This window comes from Erinaceus europaeus, chromosome 11, assembly GCF_950295315.1.
Source record: "Erinaceus europaeus chromosome 11, mEriEur2.1, whole genome shotgun sequence".
Classification (NCBI taxonomy): domain Eukaryota; kingdom Metazoa; phylum Chordata; class Mammalia; order Eulipotyphla; family Erinaceidae; genus Erinaceus; species Erinaceus europaeus.
The window spans coordinates 21,155,054-21,175,935 of record NC_080172.1 but is presented as its reverse complement, the minus strand read 5'-3'; the positions used below and the strand labels follow the sequence as shown (position 1 = coordinate 21,175,935).

Below are 20,882 nucleotides of genomic sequence, written 5' to 3'. Positions count from 1 at the left end.
TAACTAGTTTCTGATAGAAATGTGAAGGGAATGGAACCATTATGAGACAAGCTTGTGAAAGGCAGAAAGGCCTTCAATTGGAGAGATTTACTAATAACCTCTATCAGGATAGAAACCCCCCCCCCCACACACACACACAGCATTTTACTGGTTTTAAGTGCTTTGTTAGAGCTCAGGGTTATAGCTACTAATGGTGAAACAAATCTGGGCTTTGTCATTTGTGTCTCTGGATATTTGCAGATGATCCTGAGACTGACCCAATAGGATAAAAATTCATACAGAGCCTCAGACTGCAGCTTTAAGTTAGCTTTGATGCTACATCAAAAGGAAAGAAAGCATAGCTGACTTCATGAGAGCTACTTCATTTCTATCAAGCAAATAAGGCATTTGTTCTCAACCAAACAAGACAGGGATCTGGCTTAATGGAACCTTTTTTTAAAAAATCTTTTGATGTGCTGTGGTCTCCTCAATAATGTATAATTTGGTACTGTACAGAAAATTAATAAAGGAAGTCTAGAAGAGCTTTGGTCTCAGTCTTGTCTCAGAACAAGTGAATAATTAAAACAATATTGGCACTGAAATTTCTCCTATAGCTAGCATAAAAATGAAAACAATTTTACTGCTGTTTCTGGGAGGAAAACAATGCCATTCCAGGACATGTCTGTGAATTTATGGAGAAGCTCAAAGAGTGATTTACTCAAATAAACTTCATGTTAAATAATGGATATTTTTGCAGAATTTGCCAGGAAAACACACACACACACACACATACACACACAAATGAAAAGCATCAGAAAAGCTAGTGGAACTCAGATTTAACAATTCAAAATCCACGATGTCTATTACTATACTTTCAATTCTAGTAAAATGACTGTGTGTAAAATGCTTTCACAGATATTTTTCACTTACTCATCTCAGATATTCTCATCTCTGTAAAACACCAGACTTAGCTCTTCTGGAACAGAGGTGCCTGGTTATCTTAACAATTTTGCCTATCTTCATGTAGTCTAACTAGATACCCTCCTTTTTTTTTCTTGCTGACATCCTCCCCACCCTTCCAAAAAAACCAAAAAGCCTTAGATGTTGCTTACCGAAGTGTCAGGAGGTGGACCTGCAGCATGGGTGGCTGGGGCTGGTGTTTGCGAAACGACTTCAGAGATGACTGCCGAAAGTTTAGCATCTTCAAATTTCTTTAGTTTAAAAAAAGAGAGATTTTTATCAGTGAGCTGCTATATATAAAATTCTGCCTATATTGATATTATTTTAATATAAATTTTAGGGGATGAATAGTGAGTGACACATGATCTTTTTTTTTTTTTTTTTGGAAAGTGGACAACCTTGTCTTTTTTTTTTTTAATTAAAAAATTTTAATTTATTTTAAAAAGGAGACATTAACAAAACCATAGGATAAGAGGGGTACAACTCCACACAATTCCCACCACCAGATCTCCATATCCCATCCCCTTCCCTGATAGCTTTCCTGTTCTTTATCCCTCTGGGAGTATGGACCCAAGGTCATTGTGGGATGCAGAAAGTGGAAGGTCTGGCTTCTGTAACTGCTTCCCCGCTGAACATGGGGGTTGACTGGTCGATCCATACTCCCAGCCTGTCTCTCTCTTTCCCTAGTAGTGTGGGGCTTGGCACCAGGGTTGTTGCTGGGGCTCAGTGGCTGCACCACGAGTCCACTATTCTTGGTGACCATCCCCCTCCTATCTTTATTTTATAGGACAGAGATAAATTGAGATGGAAGGGGTAGACAGAGAGAGACAGAGAGACATGTGTATTACTTGTATCACCACTCATGAAGCTTCACCCCTGCAGATGGGGAGTGGGACCTCGAACCCGGGTCCTTGAACATGGTAATATGTGCATTCAACCAGGTGCGCCACAACCTGGCCCCCAATAACACATAATCTTAAAAACATTTATTATATTTCTTACTCCATAAAAAGTATTTTCCTATTTTTTGTTTATTTTACATTATTCTAAATTCGTTCAGTAATCTGATGATTCAGTATTTTATGCATTGCTCATATATATTCTTTCATTAAAGTTTGAAAGTTGATTATTATTTCTCTCTCTCTCTCTCTCTCTCTCTCTCTCTCTTGCCTCCAGGGTTATCGCTGAGGCTTGGTGCCTGCACTATGAATATACTGCTCCTGGATGCCATTTTTCCCATTTTGTTGCCCTTGTTGTTATTGCTACTGTTGTTATTGCTTTTGTTGTTGAACAGGACAGAGAGAAATCAAGAGAGGAGAGGATGACAGAGAGGGGGAGAGAAAGACACCTGCTTCACTGCTTCTGAAGCGATCCCCCTGCAGGTGGGGAACTGGGGGCTTGCTCCAGCCCGGACAGCTTTTTAAAAATTGTGATTATAGCAGGTTACAAAATTGTAGGATTACAGGGTATAGTTCCATACCACATCCACCAACAGAGTTCTGTGTTTCCACCCTCCCACCTCCTAAAGAACAGAAGCAGCCTAAGTGCCCATGGACAAATGACTTGCTAAAGAAGCCATAACAAGTATATTCCACTGATATTATTCAGCAATCCAAAACGATAATATTGTGTCCTAAGTGAGCTCTAAGTTACAGAGTTCCACTTATGTGGGATACCAAAAAAACTAGAAACAAAACTAGATATTTCAGACTTACAAGAGATGAAGTGTTAGTGGGTCCAGCAAAGTCCTCAGATAAAGCATCAAGAAGGAAGTCTTCAGTCATGGCCTGTGAGAACAGGAAATGTATCAAAATGCCAGTGTTTACATGTTGGTCAATTCACTAAAAAGAAAAGCTACACACTCCCTAAACTAACAATCAGGGTCAAGTGAGAAAGACAGACTTAGGGCAAACTGGCTTACTTACTGGCAGTGGTTCTTTGGCCTTTTGGGGCAAAAGTGGTTTTCCATCTTTATCCTATGCAGAGGGGAAAACAAGGCATTATTTCATTTCAAATTTTCACAGTTTTCAATTCTTTTAAGTATTGTGAGGACTGACAGGATACACCTTAGATACAAGATTGCATCAGTGATCATTTCTGGTCCAAATGTGTCTTGTTTAAGTGCAACTTAAAAAAATAATAAGATGTGAGGAGTTGCAGTGAGTAGACTGTCATCTTCTTCCCCCTTTGACAGACAACTCTTTTTACCCTCTGTTTACCAAGAGGGTTGCTGAACATAATAAAATTAGATTCATCCTTTTAAGAAGCAGATTATATCACCAGGGAGTATGCCTCAGTTGGTTCAATTCAGGCATCAGCTCACAGACATTGAACATTTCCTAGGCACAGGAGCTGCAAAAAGATTAGGCATGACTTACAGCCTCACTGAGAAGCCCACAGATTAATGTAAAAAAATGACAGTGCGCTGGAAGGATGTGGTGGTGGCTCAGAGAAGAGCTTCTACTGGAGTGAACTTTGCAGATGTGCAAAAGTGTCGAGAAAAAGGTGAATAAGCACCAAGTATCAAAAATAACTGATTCACTTCATCAGGTATATGTATTCAGCTAGCATGCATTGATTCTGTATCAAGCCCTGCACTAAGCTCTTGGAGATCACAGACTTTATAGGAGAGATTAAATCCTTGCTCTTGGGGAGTCCACCTTGTGGGCAATTTGTCTGAGAACTTAGGGCTCAGATGATGCCAACATTTAAAAAACTCAAGGTACCATTTCTGAATATGAGGATAAAATTAATAAAGAATTTGGGATTTTAATTAAAAAAGATTAATAAGCAACAAATCCCATTTTCAATGCATGTAAAAGTAAATGTCTGCAAGGTTGTATCTATGATGATTTCTGGCCCAAATGTGTTTTGTTTAAATGCAAATTAAAAAATAATAAAATGTGAGGAGTCGCAGTGATTAGACTATCATCTGCTTCCCCTTTGACAGATAACTCTTTTACCCTCTGTTTACCAAGCCCTTTGAGGGTTCTATTCTTTAGTAATGTGGGTAACACAATCTAGACTTACTCTCCTCCACACACTGGCTGCAATGCCCTTCAAAGGCCAGGAGGATCATTTGCTCCAAACTTAGACTGAAACAGAATTCCTATCATTTTCTCACCTTTCTACAGGACATCTTTGCAGTCTAGCATCAAGAGGTGAATCTCACTCAAGAGGCCTGGTGTGATCATAGTTTGGTGAATACCAATATGAGACTTTACTAAGGGATTACATAAACCTCTGTAGAAGTTCTACAGCTATAGGAAATGGCACGAGATCAAAAAAGTTTAAAGGCAAAGTCAGGGAAAGCTAACCACCTGCTCTCTTTTAAAAAAATGTTGGCTATGAACAATTTTGAGATAAAAATTTCACTACTGCTTATGAGTGAAACATAAAAACTTCTGAACAAAGAAAATGAGGTAGCAGCCGAACTGGCTCTAAGATTTTCTGAGAACCATAGTGATTATTGATTGGCTGGTGGGGGTGAGAATACAAAACATGGGTGGTGGGTGTTGTGGGAAATTATACTCCTATAACTTTGTGATCTTGTAGATCACTACTAATTGCTAGTATAAATAAATATTAATTAAAAAAATCGGGTGGGGAGAATACAGATCCAAGAAGGATGACAGAGGACCTAGTGGGGGTTGTACTGTTATATGGAAAAGTGGGAAATGTTATGCATGTACAAACTATTGTATTTACTGTAGAATGTAAAACATTAATTCCCCAATAAAGAAATTAAAACACACACACACACACACACACACACACACACACACACACACACACACACACACTTCCAGCCACTAAAAAAAAAATCACTACTTCCACATTCGCCATGTAAGGAAGTCCAAGTTACCCTCTCTTGTATTACGCTTGATCTCATATCCTTGTTAGTATTCCTTTTTACTTGATGATTTTTTTATTACAAATTTTTTGGTATTATCTTTATTTATTGGATAGAGACAGCCAGAAATCAAGAGGGATGAGGGAGGCAGAGAGGGAGAGAGAGACATAGAGGCACTTGCAGCCCTGCTTCACTGCTTGTGAAGCTTTCCCCCTGCAGGTGGGAACCAGGGGCTTGAATCTGGGGCTTGAACCTGGGACCTTGCACACTCTAATGTAAGCACTTAACCAGGTGTGCCACCACCTGGCCCCCTTGTTTGTATTCCTTACTCTACATCCTTCTGTGGTATCTTTTCTTGGAGACATTCTTAAATCATTTTCATATATATGTATATTATTAGACTTGAACAAAAAGAGAAAGGCAGAAATGGAAGGAAATGCCCATCTTCATACTAAGAAGAGCAAGCTCTACCCCACTAGCTTTTACTTCTTGGGGTATCAGTAATGACAGCACATATTGCCCTTAAAATGCTAAACATCTCAAACATATACACAGGTTCAAGTTAATAGATATTTCTTTTTTTTAATTTTTAAAATTTTCCCGCTTGTTGCTCTTGTTGTTTTATTGTTGTTGTAATTGATATTGTTGTTAGATATGACAGAGAAAAATGGAGAGAGGAGGAGAAGACAGAGAGGGGAGAGAAAGATTGTGAGAGAAAGATCGCTTGTGAAGTGATCCCCCTGCAGGTGGGGAGCCGGGGACTCGAACCGGGATCCTTACACTGGTCCTTGTGCTTCGTGCCACATGGGCTTAACCTGCCTCACTACTGTCCGACTCCCATTAATAGATATTTCTCTCTTTTCAGCCACCAGGTTCCAGATGCCATCAGGATGCTGGCCAGGCGTCCCTGGACTGAAGACCCCACCAATGTGTCCTGGAGCTCCGCTTCCCCAGAGACCCACCCTACTAGGGAAAGAGAGAGGCAGACTGGGAGTATGGACCGACCAGTCAATGCCCGTGTTCAGCGGGGAAGCAATTACAGAAGCCAGACCTCCCACCTTCTGCAACCCACAACGACCCTGGGTCCATGCTCCCAGAGGGATAGAGAATGGGAAAGCTATCAGGGGAGGGGAATGGGATATGGAGATTGGGTGGTGGGAATTGTGTGGAGTTGTACCCCTTCGACCCTACGGTTTTGTTAATTTATCCTTTCTTAAATAAAAAATAAATAAAAAATAGATATTTCATGGCTTCAACTGAGTTGTGAAATACAGACAGAAAGCTGCATAAAAAAAAATCAAGGAATAATAAAATTTTAGTTAGGGAGAGCTCAGTATATAGTTTCTATCTTTGCCAAATAACTGGACAAATGTATAGTGGTCAGTCAGAAGGGTATCAGTTCAATTTCCCTGAGTTGTTAATGATGTTTAATTGAATATTCTTAGTAGTGGCATGTTATGAAGATGATTGACATTTATTCAACTTCCTGCCCATTAGCCCCTGTTCAAGTGGCTGCATGTGAGCTACCAGTTTCAAAACAGGTTTCCCTCAGTGGCACAAGGTCTGTATAACTTGCACGTTTGAAATAAGGAAAAGTATCCAAATTTTAACTGTACTCAAGTCAATCAGGCCCTTTTAGGTTTTCCAGTTTATATTCAGGCTTCACGAAGTTCCTCAGTGGGAAAAAAGCAATTTCTCATGTCAGTTTCCTATTTATAAAGTTTCTTTTTCTGATTTTTAAAAAATATTTGATGTGGTTAGAGTGAAGAGGGGGATTATTATGACAAAATACATAGCAGATGAGGGAAATGAGATGGTTTAGATATCACATCACTCTTTTTTTTTTTTCCTCCTCCAGGGTTATTGCTGGGCTCGGTGCCTGCACCATGAATCCACCGCTCCTGGAGGCCATTTTTTCTCCCCTTTTTGTTGCCCTTGTTGTAGCTTCGTTGTGGTTATTATTACTGCCCTTGTTGACGCAATTCGTTGTTGGATAGGACAGAGAGAAATGGAGAGAGATGGGGAAGACAGTGAAGGGGAGAGATAGACACCTGCAGACCTGCTTCACCGCCTGTGAAGCGACTCCCCTGCAGGTGGGGATCCGGGGGCTCCAACCGGGATCCTTAGGCCAGTCCCTGCGCTTTGCGCCACATGCGCTTAACCCACTGCGCCACCGCCCGACCCCCATCAGATCACTCTTAATGAAAGGTTACTTAAGGATAGTTGAGGCTTCACATTTAGTGTCCCAGTAGGATATTCATGGGTCAATACTATTTGGAGTTTGAACTATTAGGAAACATAACTCTGTCTCCTATCTCCGTTTCCATGTTCCCTCTTTATAGATATAGACTTCAGTCTGAAATAAAATGAAATAGGTAAGGATCCCAGTCTGTTTACCTTGACTTCTTCTAATCTATACTCAGGAGGAATTGTTTCTTCTTTTTCACCAAGTTTTTCACGATCTTCTTCTTTGGCTTTATCCTGAGTAAAAACCACACCATTTCCATCATTAATACAACTTTTTCCCTAAAGTGGAAATCTAAGTGCCTAAATATGAAGTGAATAATGTATCACTGAAGTAGAATATATGTCCATATTTGCAGAATTCCTCCAGCTGCTTGACTTTAATACTGCACCCTGGTTTAGAAACTTGGACCCCACCACTAAGCTCTATGGGTAGCTACTTACACTTGTGTCTGAGTCCTTAGTAATGAAAACACAGGTGGATAAAGTGAGAATGAGAGAACTCAGATACATGCCACCCTTCCACTGCTGAGTTTAAACACTGATGCTCATTCAAATGCAATGAATAAGAAATGCACAGGTCATGCATTGTGGGACTAACTTATTTGCATAGAAGGAGATCAATAAGGGTTACTTTTTAAAAGTATCTGTGTTGCCATTACCTTGACTTTATCCTCCACGGGTTTTGCATCTTCTGGGTCTGCTTCTTTTTTCCCCAGGCTCCCAGCCAAGGCTTCCACAGCATCATCAGACACTGTTTCTTTCTAAAAGTACATTAGCAGGTACACTAAGCAAGTGGCTCATCACTCATTTTAAGAGCCTATGTCAAGCCATTCAAAAGGGAATAGCCTTATTTTAGGCCTATATGGGAAGTGCATCACCTTTTACTGATTTGAGTAATCAAATGTAGTGGAATTTATGTTTAAACACCTACAGTTTAAAGCATGAGGAAGATGGGTCGATATTGGAACAGTTTGGAATGTTCCTACTCATGACCACAGAATGTGAGCTCAGATCTACAGGGATGCAGAGGTCACATAGGCTCCTAAGCTGAATATGGGCCTCAGATCACATCAAATCAACGGGGTTTACAGTCAACAATATCTATACACCTTTCCCATATTTGGGAGCTACTCTCTTCCCCGATTCAGCTTTCTGGTCCTTTTCCAGCCATGACATCATGTCCCCAGATAATAACTTGGATCCATCTGCATTTCAGATTTCAGGCTCAGGGGAAAGAAAAAACAAACAAAAAACTAGTGTAGCATGGCCCTTTGGAACATAACTAAAATATGCCTATTAGCTATCTACAAAATGGAGACCACCCAACTCTTCATCTGCACTAGTCCAGCCTTTAGGTTCATGATTAGTCAACAACTTGTTTGGCTTTATATGTTAACTCTCTTTTCAGCCACCAGGTTCCAGATGCTAGCATGATGCCAACCAGACTTCCCTGGATAGACGACCCCACCAATGTATCCTGGAGCTCCGATTCCCCAGAACCCTGCCCCACTAGGGAAAGAGAGAGGCAGGCTGGGGAGTATGGATCAACTTGTCAATGCCCATGTTCAGTGGGGAAACCATTACAGAAGCCACAATGCATCCCACAATGACCTTGGGTCCATACTCCTAGAGGGTTAAAGAATAGGAAAGCTATCAAGGGAGGGGATAGGATATGGAGATCTGGTGGTAGGAATTGTGTGGAGTTGTACCCCTCTTATCCCATGGTTTTGTCAATGTTTCTTATAAATACAATTAAAAATAGATATCCTAGCTTTTTCCATCCTATGGTCACTATTCTTATCTGTTATATTCCTACTCTTTGGTTTATTAAACATTTTGTCCTGTTTAATATCTTACTGCCATTCAACCACCAAGTTGCAAACAATTCAACCCTGACCTCCATGGGCAGATAACCTTGCCAACGTGTCCCAGAGGCTGACCTCTCCGGAGCCCTACCCCACTAGGGGCGGAAAGATAGGGGAAGATGACCAGAAGGTGCTGAACTCCATTCCACCAGGACCAGAAATGTTTGTTACTAAGAATCTTCATTTTTATACCGTCACTGAAAAGGAAGTGAATCTGGAAAACATCAGAGGAAGTCAGGCACTGTTTCACTTAGAGAGAAGAGGAAAAAGGAAGGACACTAGGAAGTAGTAACAGGCGTAGATGTGAAAGAAAGGAAATGAAGGCAGAACTATAGAAACAATGAGCAAAAAAAATATAGACATAGACAGAAACACAGACACAGACATAGAGTCAACCCATATCTGTGACCTTCTGAGAAATATTGCAACTTCCGCTCAAAGGGAGTGGGGACACAGGATTCTGATGGTGAGAATGGTGTGGAATTATATCTCTATTATAATTTTGCAAATCACTATTAACTCATTAATAAAAAGATAAAACTCATGATGGAAAAAATCACATATAAAAATGTACAAAGACATATGTTTAGGCTCCAGGTTTCTACCTGCAAAAGGGGAAAGCTTTGGATTAGGTGAAGCACTGCTACAAGTGTCTCTGTATCTCCCTCTTTACCTATCCCCCTTCCCTCTCAATTTCTCTCAGTATCCAAAATAAATAAACAAATACATAAATAAATAAAATAAACAAATATTTTAAATTGAATATGTCACACATAACAAAGTTATCATCATCCATTAAGTTGTTTTTTCTATTGTGTGTGTACTGAATTGAAATGTTAATGAACTTTATTGCTGGTCTGGTTAAAAATGTGGAAGTCCTTGAATTACACAGTAAATAGTGCGCTTACAATAAAAGTCTTAAATTGAACATATAGTGAAAATTTCAAGTCAAAGTGTCTGGTTTGTAGAGCTAGTCATCCTTGCAAATATAATTTGTTTTTAGGGTAAGCTGTACTGAAAAAGGGAACATCACTCATGAGGAAAAGGAAGTTGTGTGGAAAGTGATTTATCACCATCTAGTGGTAGGATCACAAAGAATATATAGATTTCCTCCACCACCACCACCAGGATTATCACTGATACTCTGTGTCTGCATGACTTCACTGTTGCTAGTGGTCATCTTTCCATTTTCTCTCTTTTTCATAGAGTGTGAGAGATGGTTAAGCATAAGAGTTTTGCTCTGAAATGCTACTGTTGCCTTTTTTTTTAACTGGAAGGTTATATAGTTGTTGGTACATGTGTAACATTTTTCAGTTTTCTGCAAAACACTCTCCCCCTCCCATATAGGTCCTCCTCCACCATGATACACCAGGACTTGAAAGACCCCTAGTCACCCAGTCCTTTACTTTAGTGCAATACACCAAACACAGTCCAAGTTCTGCTTTCACCTTCTGTTCTTATTTCTCAACTTCTCTCTATGAGTGAGATCATCCCATATTCATCTTTCTCTTTCTGGTTTATCTCATTTAACATGAGTCCTTCAAGTTCCAAGATGAAGAAGGATTTGGGGCCGGGTTGTGGTGCACCTGGTTGAGTGCACATTACAATGCACAAGTACCCAGTTTCGAGCCCCTGGTCCCTACCTGCAGGGGGAAAGCTTCACAAGTTCTAAAAGCAGTGCTTCAGATGTCTCTGTCTCTCCCTCTTTATCGCCCCTTTCCCTCTTGATTTCTGACTGTCTCTAGCCAATAAATAAAGATGATGTATTCCGTTGTGTAGATATATCAAAACTTTCTTAGCCACTCATCTGCCGTTGGACATCTGGGTTGTTTCCAGGTTTTGGATATGACAAATTGTGCTGCTATGAACATAGGTATATGCAGATCTTTTTAGATGAGTGTCTTTGTTTGGTTCCTCAGGATATATCCCCAGGAGAGGAATTTCAGGATCATATGTCCATTTCTAGCCTTCTGAGAGTTCTCCAGACTGCTCTCCACAGGGGCTGGACCAATTTATATTCCCATCAGCAGTGAAGGAGGGTTCCTTTGCCCCACAACTTCTCCAGCATTTGTTGTTGCTATTCTTTCTGATGTCTGATTTCACCCCTGTGAGAACGCTGTCTTTTTGATCCCAGTCACTTCTGTTATTCCTTTCGTCCTCACCTGTCTCTTCCTTATTTTCTTCCCTTCTCTATGATGGCAGTTTGTAACTTGGCAAACACAATGTGAGGGTACCCTGAGATATAAAAACCAGAACGGAGGCGGGGCTGGGGGTGTCGTGTCTAAAGGAAGAGGGAGATTCATTATTTTAAGGGGATTTACATTTGATAGCCAGACTGCCCTGCCTGAGAGCAGTCACTGCAAGGCACCCACATGTTTGTCTGTCACCTTCTCCAAGGCCCCTCTTTCTCAAATAGCTAAATGTACCTATGTTAAGTGGACTAAGAACTTCACACTGACCTGGGGGGTCCGTCCTGGGCTTACTGGCTGACCCATGAAAGAGAGATATTATCAGTATGACTCTGCCTTCCACCAACAAGTCTTTCCTAATTCTCCCTGGAAAATGAGGAACCTGTGTGTTCCCTACCCACTTTCTGCATGGGATTGACCAAACTGTACTATATGCTTTGAAAATATGACCACATCCATACTAAAGCTGAAGGTGGCTGAATGTACATATGACCACTTCCATCTCATAATGGGCTTTGAAATATTAAGCGACTTCTTCAAGGTTCATTCAAAACTTCATTTTCTTCCTCTGTAATAGATGATGAGAGCCAGACTTTGTAGTAAAAAAGAGAAGATATCACAAAGCATCTAGAGTAAGTTATCAGAGTGCACATTTACTAAATTGTAATAAGGAAACATAGTTACTTTAAATATTTTCCTCTAAAATGCTGGATGCTAGAAACAAATCAATTGACCTCACAAGGAAACAAGATTCTACTCTTTTTTTATTTTTTAATTTATCATCTTCTATTTTTTGTTTTTTGTTGTTGCCTCCAGAGTTATCACTTGGGCTTGGTGCCTGCACTGTAAATTCCACTGCTCCTGGAGATCATTTTTCATGCCCTTGTTGTTACTGTCATTGTTGTTATTGCACAGGACAGAGAGAAATCCAGAGAGGAGAGGAAGACAGAGAGGGAGAGAAAGATAGACACCTACTGTTTGTGAAGCAACCCCACTGCAGGTGGGGAACCAGGGGCTCAAACTGGGATCCTTGCTCAGGTCCTTGAGCTTTGCGCCATGTGCGTTTAACCCTGCTGCACTACTGCCCAGCCCCCTTAAATTCTATCTTCTTTTTTTCCTTTTTATGGAGCTCAGCCTTTATGCATGAGTGACTTGCTGCTCTGGGTCACTTTTTCATTCAGGTAGAGATACAAACAGAGAAAGTTACACACAGAGAGACACACACAGAGACAAAGAGAGAGGAAGAGACACCATAGCACTGTACCACAAGACCTCCCATGTAATGTCAGTACTCACATTGAGCCGCATGTGAGCTAGCTACCCACTGAGCTCTCTCTCCAATCTATTCAATTATTTTGAGTGTACTACTCAATGCTACTAAATACATTTATAATTTGTACAACTATCACCACTCTTCATCTTGTAAAGCTGAAACTCTACATGCATAACAAGATTCTACTTGTTATAAACAGTCTCATTCACACAAAGTTAGACAGTGAGAGAGTGGCAAAAATTGTAGATAATTCCACCAGGAAAGTCACTAAAAGCTTAATACTGAGCTGTTCCTGGCATTCCAAATAAGGTTGAAAGAAGCAAAGAAATGGGAAGAGTATGATTATATGCAAAAGCTGTGGATCTAGAAGGAGCTTCAGAATGTGAAAGAAAAGCACATCTTGGGGGGGGGGGCGGGCACACACCAGGTTAAGTGCACATAGTACAAAGCGCAGGAACCCACACAGAGATCCTGGTTTGAACCTCTAGCTCCCCACCTGCAGGGTAGGGTTGCCTCACAGGTGGTGAAGCAGGTGTGCAGGTGTCCCTCTGTTTCTCCCTCTCTCTATCTTCTGCTCCCTTCTCAAATGCTCTCTGTCCTATCCAAAAAGTAAGAAAAAAAAATTGGCCACAGGAGCATTGTATTTGTAGTGCAGGCACTAAGTCCCAGTGATAACCCTGGAGGAAAAAAAAAAAGGAAAGAAAAACAGCTTGCAACAGGTTAATAAAAATTTTAAAAGGGCTGGCTGGTGGCTCTCCGGTAAATCACGCATAGTACCACAGTACGAAGCAGCAAGGACCCCTGAAAGGATCCCAGTTAGAGCCCACTAGCTCCCCTGCACTGTGTGGGGGTGGAGGGGGGAGGAAGGAGGGAGGCTCAGTTCACAAGCAGCGAAGGAGGTCTGCAGGTGTGTCTACCATTTTCTCTCCCTCTCAATTTCTCTCTGTCCTATCCAATTAAAAGAAAAAAAGATGAAAAATGGAAAATGGTCTCCAGGAGCAGTGGAATCGTAGTGCAGGCACCAAATCCCAGCGATAACCCTGGAGACAATAAATAAATATAAAAGTTTTAAATCTAGCTTGAATTGCTAGCACAGCCTTGAAGTCCAAAGAATGACAGTACAACTACATAAGATATTGCTTTTATCAGATGGTCATATACAGCATCTTATAGACACCAGGAAGTGCATGGGTGAAAGAATCCCTCCCCTGGGGATATATCCTAGGGAACCCAACACACCCAACCAAAAAGATCTGTACACCTGTGTTCATAGCAGCACAATCTGTAATAGCCAAAACCTGGAAGCAATCTAGGTGTCCAACAACAGATGAGTGGCTGAGCAAGTTGTGGTATATATACACAAAGGAGTACTACTCAGCTATTAAAAATGGTGACTTTGGGGTCGGGCGGTGGCCAGTGGGTTAAGCGCACGTGGCGCAAAGCGCAGGGACCAGCGTAAGGATCCCGGTTCGAGCCCCCGGTTCCCCACCTGCAGGGGAGTCACTTCACAGGTGGTAAAGCAGGTCTGCAGGTGTCTATCTTTCTCTCCCCCTCTCTGTCTTCCCCTCCCTCCACTCTCCATTTCTCTCTGTCCTGTCCAACAACGAACGACATCAATGATGTTAATAATAACCACAAGGAGGCTACAACAACAAGGGCAATAAAAAAGGGAAAAATGGCCTCCAGGAGGGGTGGATTCATGGTGCAGGCATCAAGCCCAGCAATAACTCTGGAGTTAAAAAAAAAAAGGTGACTTCTCCGTTTTCAGCCCATCTTGGATGGAGCTTGAAGAACTCATGTTGAGTGAAATAAGTCAGAAACAGAAGGATGAACATGGAATGATCTCACTCACAGGCAGAAGTTGAAAAACAAGATCAGAAGAGAAAACACTAAACAGAACCTGGACTAGAGTTGGTGTATTGAACCAAAGTAAAAGACTCTGGGGTTTTGGGGTGGGGGGAGGGGGAGAGTACAGGTCCTGGAAAGGATGGCAGGATGTATTGTTGTGTGGAAAGCTGAGAAATATTATGCATGTACAAACTATTGTATTTACTGTGGACTGTAAAACATGAATCCCCCAATAAAGGGGGAACAAAAAAGAACATTTCTTTCAATGATATTTCAAGGTCCAGGGGATCACTCACCGGGACAGCAGGCTTGGGTGGTGCTGACTGTATAGTACACATGGAGGTCCGAGGCACAGCCTCTTCCACGGGTGTTGAAGCAGAGGCTTGAGGTTTCTGCAGAAAGAAGCAAGATCACTGAAGAATTTTTAGAAATATTTGGTTTCAGGGATACTGAATAACTTTTCTATACTGTATAATTTCCCCAGATACTTTAGGTTGAATAGTAAGTCAATTCTCTAGCTTAGCTACCCTTTGTCAACTAGGTTCTTTCTTATTGTTTTAGGTAAGATACTTTGTCTACATTTGACTCAAGTTTCCACATTTATACAATAGTAAGTAATACTTACATCCTAAGAGTTGACATGTGTGTTCAATGAGACAAAACATACAAAACACTTTACACATTACATGTAAACAGCAAATTTAACTTTTAGCAGCTATTATTATTATTAGTGACATTAATTTATCATCATACAATATATAACAATATACCTTTATGTCACATAACATATTCTATATAGATACATCTTATTGATACAAAAGTACCTCATAAGTTGTAACTAGCTATTGATGAAGCAGCATGACAATACTAGTCTAGGAGTTCTCAAACTGTAGGTCACTGGATGACCTACAGCTTAACATTTTCAGGGAGCTTAGGAAGGAAAATTCTTCAGCCCTACTGCAGTAGATTCAGTCAAGAAATTCTGGGGTGGGTCTCAACAAATCCTCCAAGTGATCTTAATACCTGCTACAGTTTGAGAATCATAATGCTATCTCATTTTATCACACGGTAACAAATTTAAACAAATTGCTTTTAATCCAGACATTAATGGAAGCCTGATCTATGCGTTTACCTAATGATTATTATGATATGATTTCTTCTTTCAAGGAACTTACTATTCAACACTCTGTAGAGGTGAACAAGAACCAACACAACTCAAACCTTGCTTGTAGGCAATGACTCGGTGAAGAACAGACCCCCTTGGTTTGTTGGAATTTGATCAGTAAGGGTTAGAAGTGTGGTAAGGTTTGGGGAAGGAAGCAAGAGATTAAGGAAGCCACATTTTAGAAATGCCTTAAAGAGGTGGCTAGTATTTTAGTGGATATAGAATGAGGAGGAATGGTCATTCCAAACAGAAGGAATCATGTGAGAAAAGTCATGGAAAGACAGCATTCATTTATTGTCATAGTTTGATGACATAGGAATCCACCTTGGCAGGCAAGGGAACTTTTGTTGGGGTTGGGAAACTTCTGAGGGTTAAAAGCAAGAAAACTGTGTGAGAGTACATAGCATAATGGTTATGCAAAAAAGACTCTCATACTTGAGACTCCCACATCCCAGGTTCAATTCCTGGCATTACCATAAGCCAGAGCTGATAAGTGCTTTCGTAAAAACAAACAAGCAAACTCCCCAAACAAACAAAAAAACGAGAATGTGTAACTACAAATATACTTGAGAGTAAAGAATGCTGGATAAAATACAGAATGGATGGGAGGGGACCAAAGACAAAAAGGGTATTGCCATCCTGAGCTGAGGGACAATGACAGTTTTAGCCAGGTCAGTTACAGATAGAGGAACAGGAAGTAAAGTAAGGATGCTAATGCCTTCCTGAAGAAACAGGACTCAAGCTGCAAGAGTACCAGGTTCAGTTTGTGGAAAGAAAACACATCTAGAAAAAGATGGGGTAATGCCCCCCCTTTTATTTTTGACCAACTTCTCCATGCTAAAATAGATTAGGCATCAGATTTTTAAAAATTATTCAGAAACAACCAAACTAACTGTTTCTATTTTTAGAAAACATACTTCTGTTTTTTCCGTTGGCTTAGATTGTTTTTCTTTACATTTAGATCGGTCAAAATCTTCTGAAAGTTCATCAATGAGTTCTGATTCACTCAAGGGCTGTAACATAAGAAACATATGGTGAAGTGACTATTTTTACTTTGTTAAAGAAAGAAAATCTTTATAGAGATTTTTTTTTCCTTGTAAACAACTATTAGGCCATATTTTAGCATCTACAACCCAAAGACAATTTATATAGGTCATACGTTTAGTCACAACAAACACATTCAAGATCAATACATGCAAAAATTAAGGAATGATTAACACCTCAGTACTATGTTAGTGACTTATTCAGTAAAAAGTTTTTCTGACACTTCAATTTCAAAATAATTTTGTTTAAATAAAATCATTTTTTTCCCCAGTGAAGATCTATGCAACTCTTTCTTCTTCTTTTTTTTTTTTTCCTATGTTCCCAAATGACATCTCTGAATAAGTCAGAGGAAAGACAGACCAGGTCCTCTTTCCACCTGCCTATGTGGGGTCTTGGTATGAAATCACAAGTTCTTCCAGGTGAATGCATCTTATTCATTTAGAACATGTGGGGATTCTGAGTGACAGCAATCTGTGAGATTTGAATGGCAGGCGTATCAGAAGCTGGATCTCCGTGTTGGACAGCTTGAGTTTGGAGTTCTGGCCTTCTAACAGCCCAGTTATGGCACACTGGGCTATCTATGTTACCCATCTGTGTCTTAGTCTCCTCACCTGTAAACTGGAAATAATGGTAGTCTTTTCCTCATTCAATAAGACTTAAACACACACAGACACACACACACACACATACACACACACACAGACACACACACACAGACACACACACAGACACAGACACAGACACACACACACACACACACACACCCCGTGTGGCATATGGGATGAAGTAATAAATAAATGTTGCTACTTAGAATTACCCTGCTGGCCAACTAACTTAAGTAGTGGCAGTACAGAATCATTAGAGTATCTAGTGAACTGATTGGGATCAAACTCTACATGCCAACAATCTAATTTAAGGGTACTTTAGATATGAGCCCTTGATGTTTAATGAATGTTACTGAGAACTTAGTAACAGTGTGGGGATAATTCACACAGGAAGTACTCATTAGAATACGTGAAAAGGGTTACTGGATATGGAGCTCTGGGGGTGGGCAATGTGTGAAAATGTACCCCTCATCCTATAGTTTTGTCAATATTTCCATTTTATAAATTAAAAAAAAAGAATATGTGAAAAGGGATCAGAAATGGTAGCCCAGTGATGCTCTGGAAAATTCCTTTCTCCTTAACTGCAGGTTAACATGCAGCTCTTTACAGTGAAATCTGGTATGTCTCAATTTACAGCTCTTTTGTTCAAGTAGCTGAAAAAACATGTCTCCACTTTACATTATGGTATTATGCAATGTTACTTCAATGAAAGATGGTATACATAAGGAAAGAACATGTTTATTTTCTGACCTTGGATTTTTCCTCCTGTGTTGGCAATAGTGGCTTCCCATCTTTATCCTGTAAATGATAGTGAACATTAGAAGTGAAATTTTTAAAAAATGTTTTCATTTACTATTAAGCTTGTTTTAGAAAATTACAGAATAGAAAAGAGAGACATTTATATTTGAGTTTTTATTTTCTACTTATTTTACAATGTAATAGGAAAAGGAATTGAGCTGTAAGGATCAATAGTCCAAATGCTATTGTTAATGTCATGCACATTTATTTTTCTTGATAAGTTACTTTAAAAAATCTCATCAGTTAGATAGGGAATTATTTTTTTGGGGAAAATTTTTTTGGCAAGAAATATATAGTTATATTGGTTCAAAGATTTCAAGTCTCAATTCTTTGCCCCAGGGTGAAGTGGTAGATATTATTCTTATCATACTGTTTCAGTTTTGAATATGTAGTTTCACAATTTATAATATTTATAAAAATGAGAAACCTAACATGTAAAACTATAAGAATCACATAGACTGGGAGACAGTGTAGTAGACAATGTATTGGATGTTTAAGCATGAAGTTACAAGTTCAGTGTCTAAGTACTGCATATGCCAGATAATGCTCTGGTTCTCTCTCCTCTCTATAATACAACAAATCTAGAAATTATTAAAAAAAAAAGAACCAGAATTATTTTCCATTGTGTGCTTAAGTGTATTACGTCTCAAAGATAAATCACAAATATCACTGCAGGCATTAACCTACCATCATCACCTCAAAACAAATCCAACAATAATAAAACCACTTTAGCTGAGGATACTGGCAAACAGATACACATTTTTATTTGCCATTTGGAAGGTGTAAAGAATACAGCAGTTAGAGAGAAAAAAATCTGAATTATTCTTTCTCTTTTAGTTAAGGCTCTAGTACTTTTAACAGTGAATTCATGAGAATTTTAATGATCACATTACCACTGATTAAGAAAGGATTTAGGCTTTTCAGATGTAATATTTAAAGTGGGTTAGACATGTCTTAAAGCACAAGAGGGACAGGAAGCAAAGCACAATGCTTTGCGACCTGGCTGCAGACGTACCGTGACTGCCTTTAATCTGTACTCTGATGGGACTGTTTCATCATCTTCACCACACTTCTTTAATTTCTCTTCTTTGGCTTTTGCCTAAAGTAAAGAGGATAAGCCTTTGAACCACACATGGAAAATGAGCTAGCACTTTATGTACTTCATAGTTGCCAGATAAAGTGTTTGCAGGTGCCTAGTAAGCTGACAAGAGAGCAGCTGTGAGGTAGGCAGTCTCAAGAGGCTGATGTGCTCTCTGGTGCTCTCCTGTCTTGGGAAATCAATTAGTCTTTCTTTATATTCAGTTTCTTCAACTGTAAAATGGGGCTACTTACTAGTAGTCCTCACCTAGCTTACTGATTTGTAAGGTTCACCAGAGAAAAATAAATAAAACATCCCTCAAAGATAAGTAAGCACACTGCAGGAATCGATCGCAATGACTATAGCAAACTTCATCTATCTCACTCAGTGGGGGTAGCTCTCAAATACAGAGAAATTATAAATCCTCATGATTACTGAACACGGTTCAGAACCGGGAGAAACGTCCATCACAAGTATTGGCTGCTGCTCACATATAATTGGTTTTTAGCACTTTAAAAAAGATTCCCTATGACTTTTCTCACATGTGGAAGATAAGGACACTACCATGCAAAAAAACCCACAAAAACAATGTAAGAACAAAATGGTGGTTACCAGAAGGAAAGACTGAAGATGGTGGGGGGTACTGGGTCAAATGTGTGATAGGAGAGTTAAACCAGACCATTGAGGGCAGATGACATATATGATGCTATAACCTATGATCTAGCGGCCGGGAGGTAGCGCAGTGGGTTAAGCGCACATGGCGCAAAGCACAATGACGGGAGCAAGGATGCTGGTTTGAGCCCCTGGCTCACCAGCTGCAGGGGGTCGCTTCACCAATGGGGAAGCTGGTCTGCAGGTGGCTTTCTCTCTCCTTCTCTGTCTTCCCCTTCTCTCTTGATTTATCTCTGTCCTATCCAATGATGACGACAATAACAACAATGTCGACAATAAAAACAAGGGCAACAAAAAGGGAAAAAATGGCTTCCAGGAGCAGTGGATTTTTAGTGCAGGCATGGAGTCCAAGCCAAAAAAAAAAAAAAAGTGAGGTTACTTCAATTAAAAAAAAAATGATATCCTTCAATAACACCAGCATTTTCCTGGACTACTGAATCATAAATAATCAGTGGCAGTAGAAATAAAAAGTGTAGTTCCATAGTTGATCACAGGTGTCTAAGAAATAACATTTGCATTTTAAACTACTGGTGACTGATTCTGAAGTTCCATGATCTGCTACCTCCTGTGTCATCTCCACTTCTGAACCACTGGGCACAGAAGAATCCTACTAGGCGGCATTGATGAGTTTTATCGCCACGATGAGGTAATGAAATCACTACCATGTACTCAAATTTAGTTTAACAATCCAGAGAAGGGAAAGATCATCTTGGAAAATATTTAGGGAAGGGGTAATAGCATAATGGTTATGCTAACAGACTCTTATGCCTGAGGCTCCAAAGTCCCAGGTTCTACCCCCATACCACCACAAGCCAAAGCCGTGCAGTGCTCTAGTAAGAAAAATCGTATATATATCATTATACACGAATTTCTAGGAAAACAAGTAAGCCCAAGAATGAAAGTTTTTTTTCTTTTTGTTCAAATAGTAGGTCACTGCTGCTCTGAGGATTTCTAGAGAAAACTTAATATTTCTATGAATCCCCAAACTAGCTGCTCATTTGTCTTTAAGTTCTTTTGTACCACTTTCTTTTTTTCTTTTTACATCTACCATGATTTTGTTTTAGTCAGTTTATCACTGGTTTTTTTTTTTTCTTTGCCACAAGGTTTACACTATGCTTTACAGTCCCTCTCCAAATTATTGTCTTACTAAATTATCCTAAGCATCTGTGAACAAAACAAAAACAAAAACAAAAGAAGCCCAACACCTCAAACAAAAGTGCAGTTGGCTGACAATCATTTGGTCTTCAAGTCTGACTTGTTCTCCTAATTCCCTCCCAGGATATGACAAGATCACCTTTTTTTTTGA

At 39.8% G+C, this 20,882-nt stretch overlaps 1 protein-coding gene across 1 annotated transcript in view; it reads right to left on the bottom strand.

Moving 5' to 3' along the window:
• The window catches only part of CAST (calpastatin), a 142,120-nt gene that overhangs the window by 21,683 nt on the left and 99,555 nt on the right, over positions 1 to 20,882 (bottom strand). The window contains exons 15-23 of the mRNA XM_060201193.1: positions 18,842 to 18,925; positions 17,779 to 17,826; positions 16,297 to 16,392; positions 14,511 to 14,606; positions 7,699 to 7,800; positions 7,190 to 7,273; positions 2,865 to 2,915; positions 2,655 to 2,726; positions 1,092 to 1,190 (exon numbers count right to left, since the gene is read on the bottom strand). Of these exons, the coding sequence (XP_060057176.1) occupies positions 1,092 to 1,190; positions 2,655 to 2,726; positions 2,865 to 2,915; positions 7,190 to 7,273; positions 7,699 to 7,800; positions 14,511 to 14,606; positions 16,297 to 16,392; positions 17,779 to 17,826; positions 18,842 to 18,925 (732 nt within the window). The remainder of the gene's footprint in view (positions 1 to 1,091; positions 1,191 to 2,654; positions 2,727 to 2,864; positions 2,916 to 7,189; positions 7,274 to 7,698; positions 7,801 to 14,510; positions 14,607 to 16,296; positions 16,393 to 17,778; positions 17,827 to 18,841; positions 18,926 to 20,882) is intronic.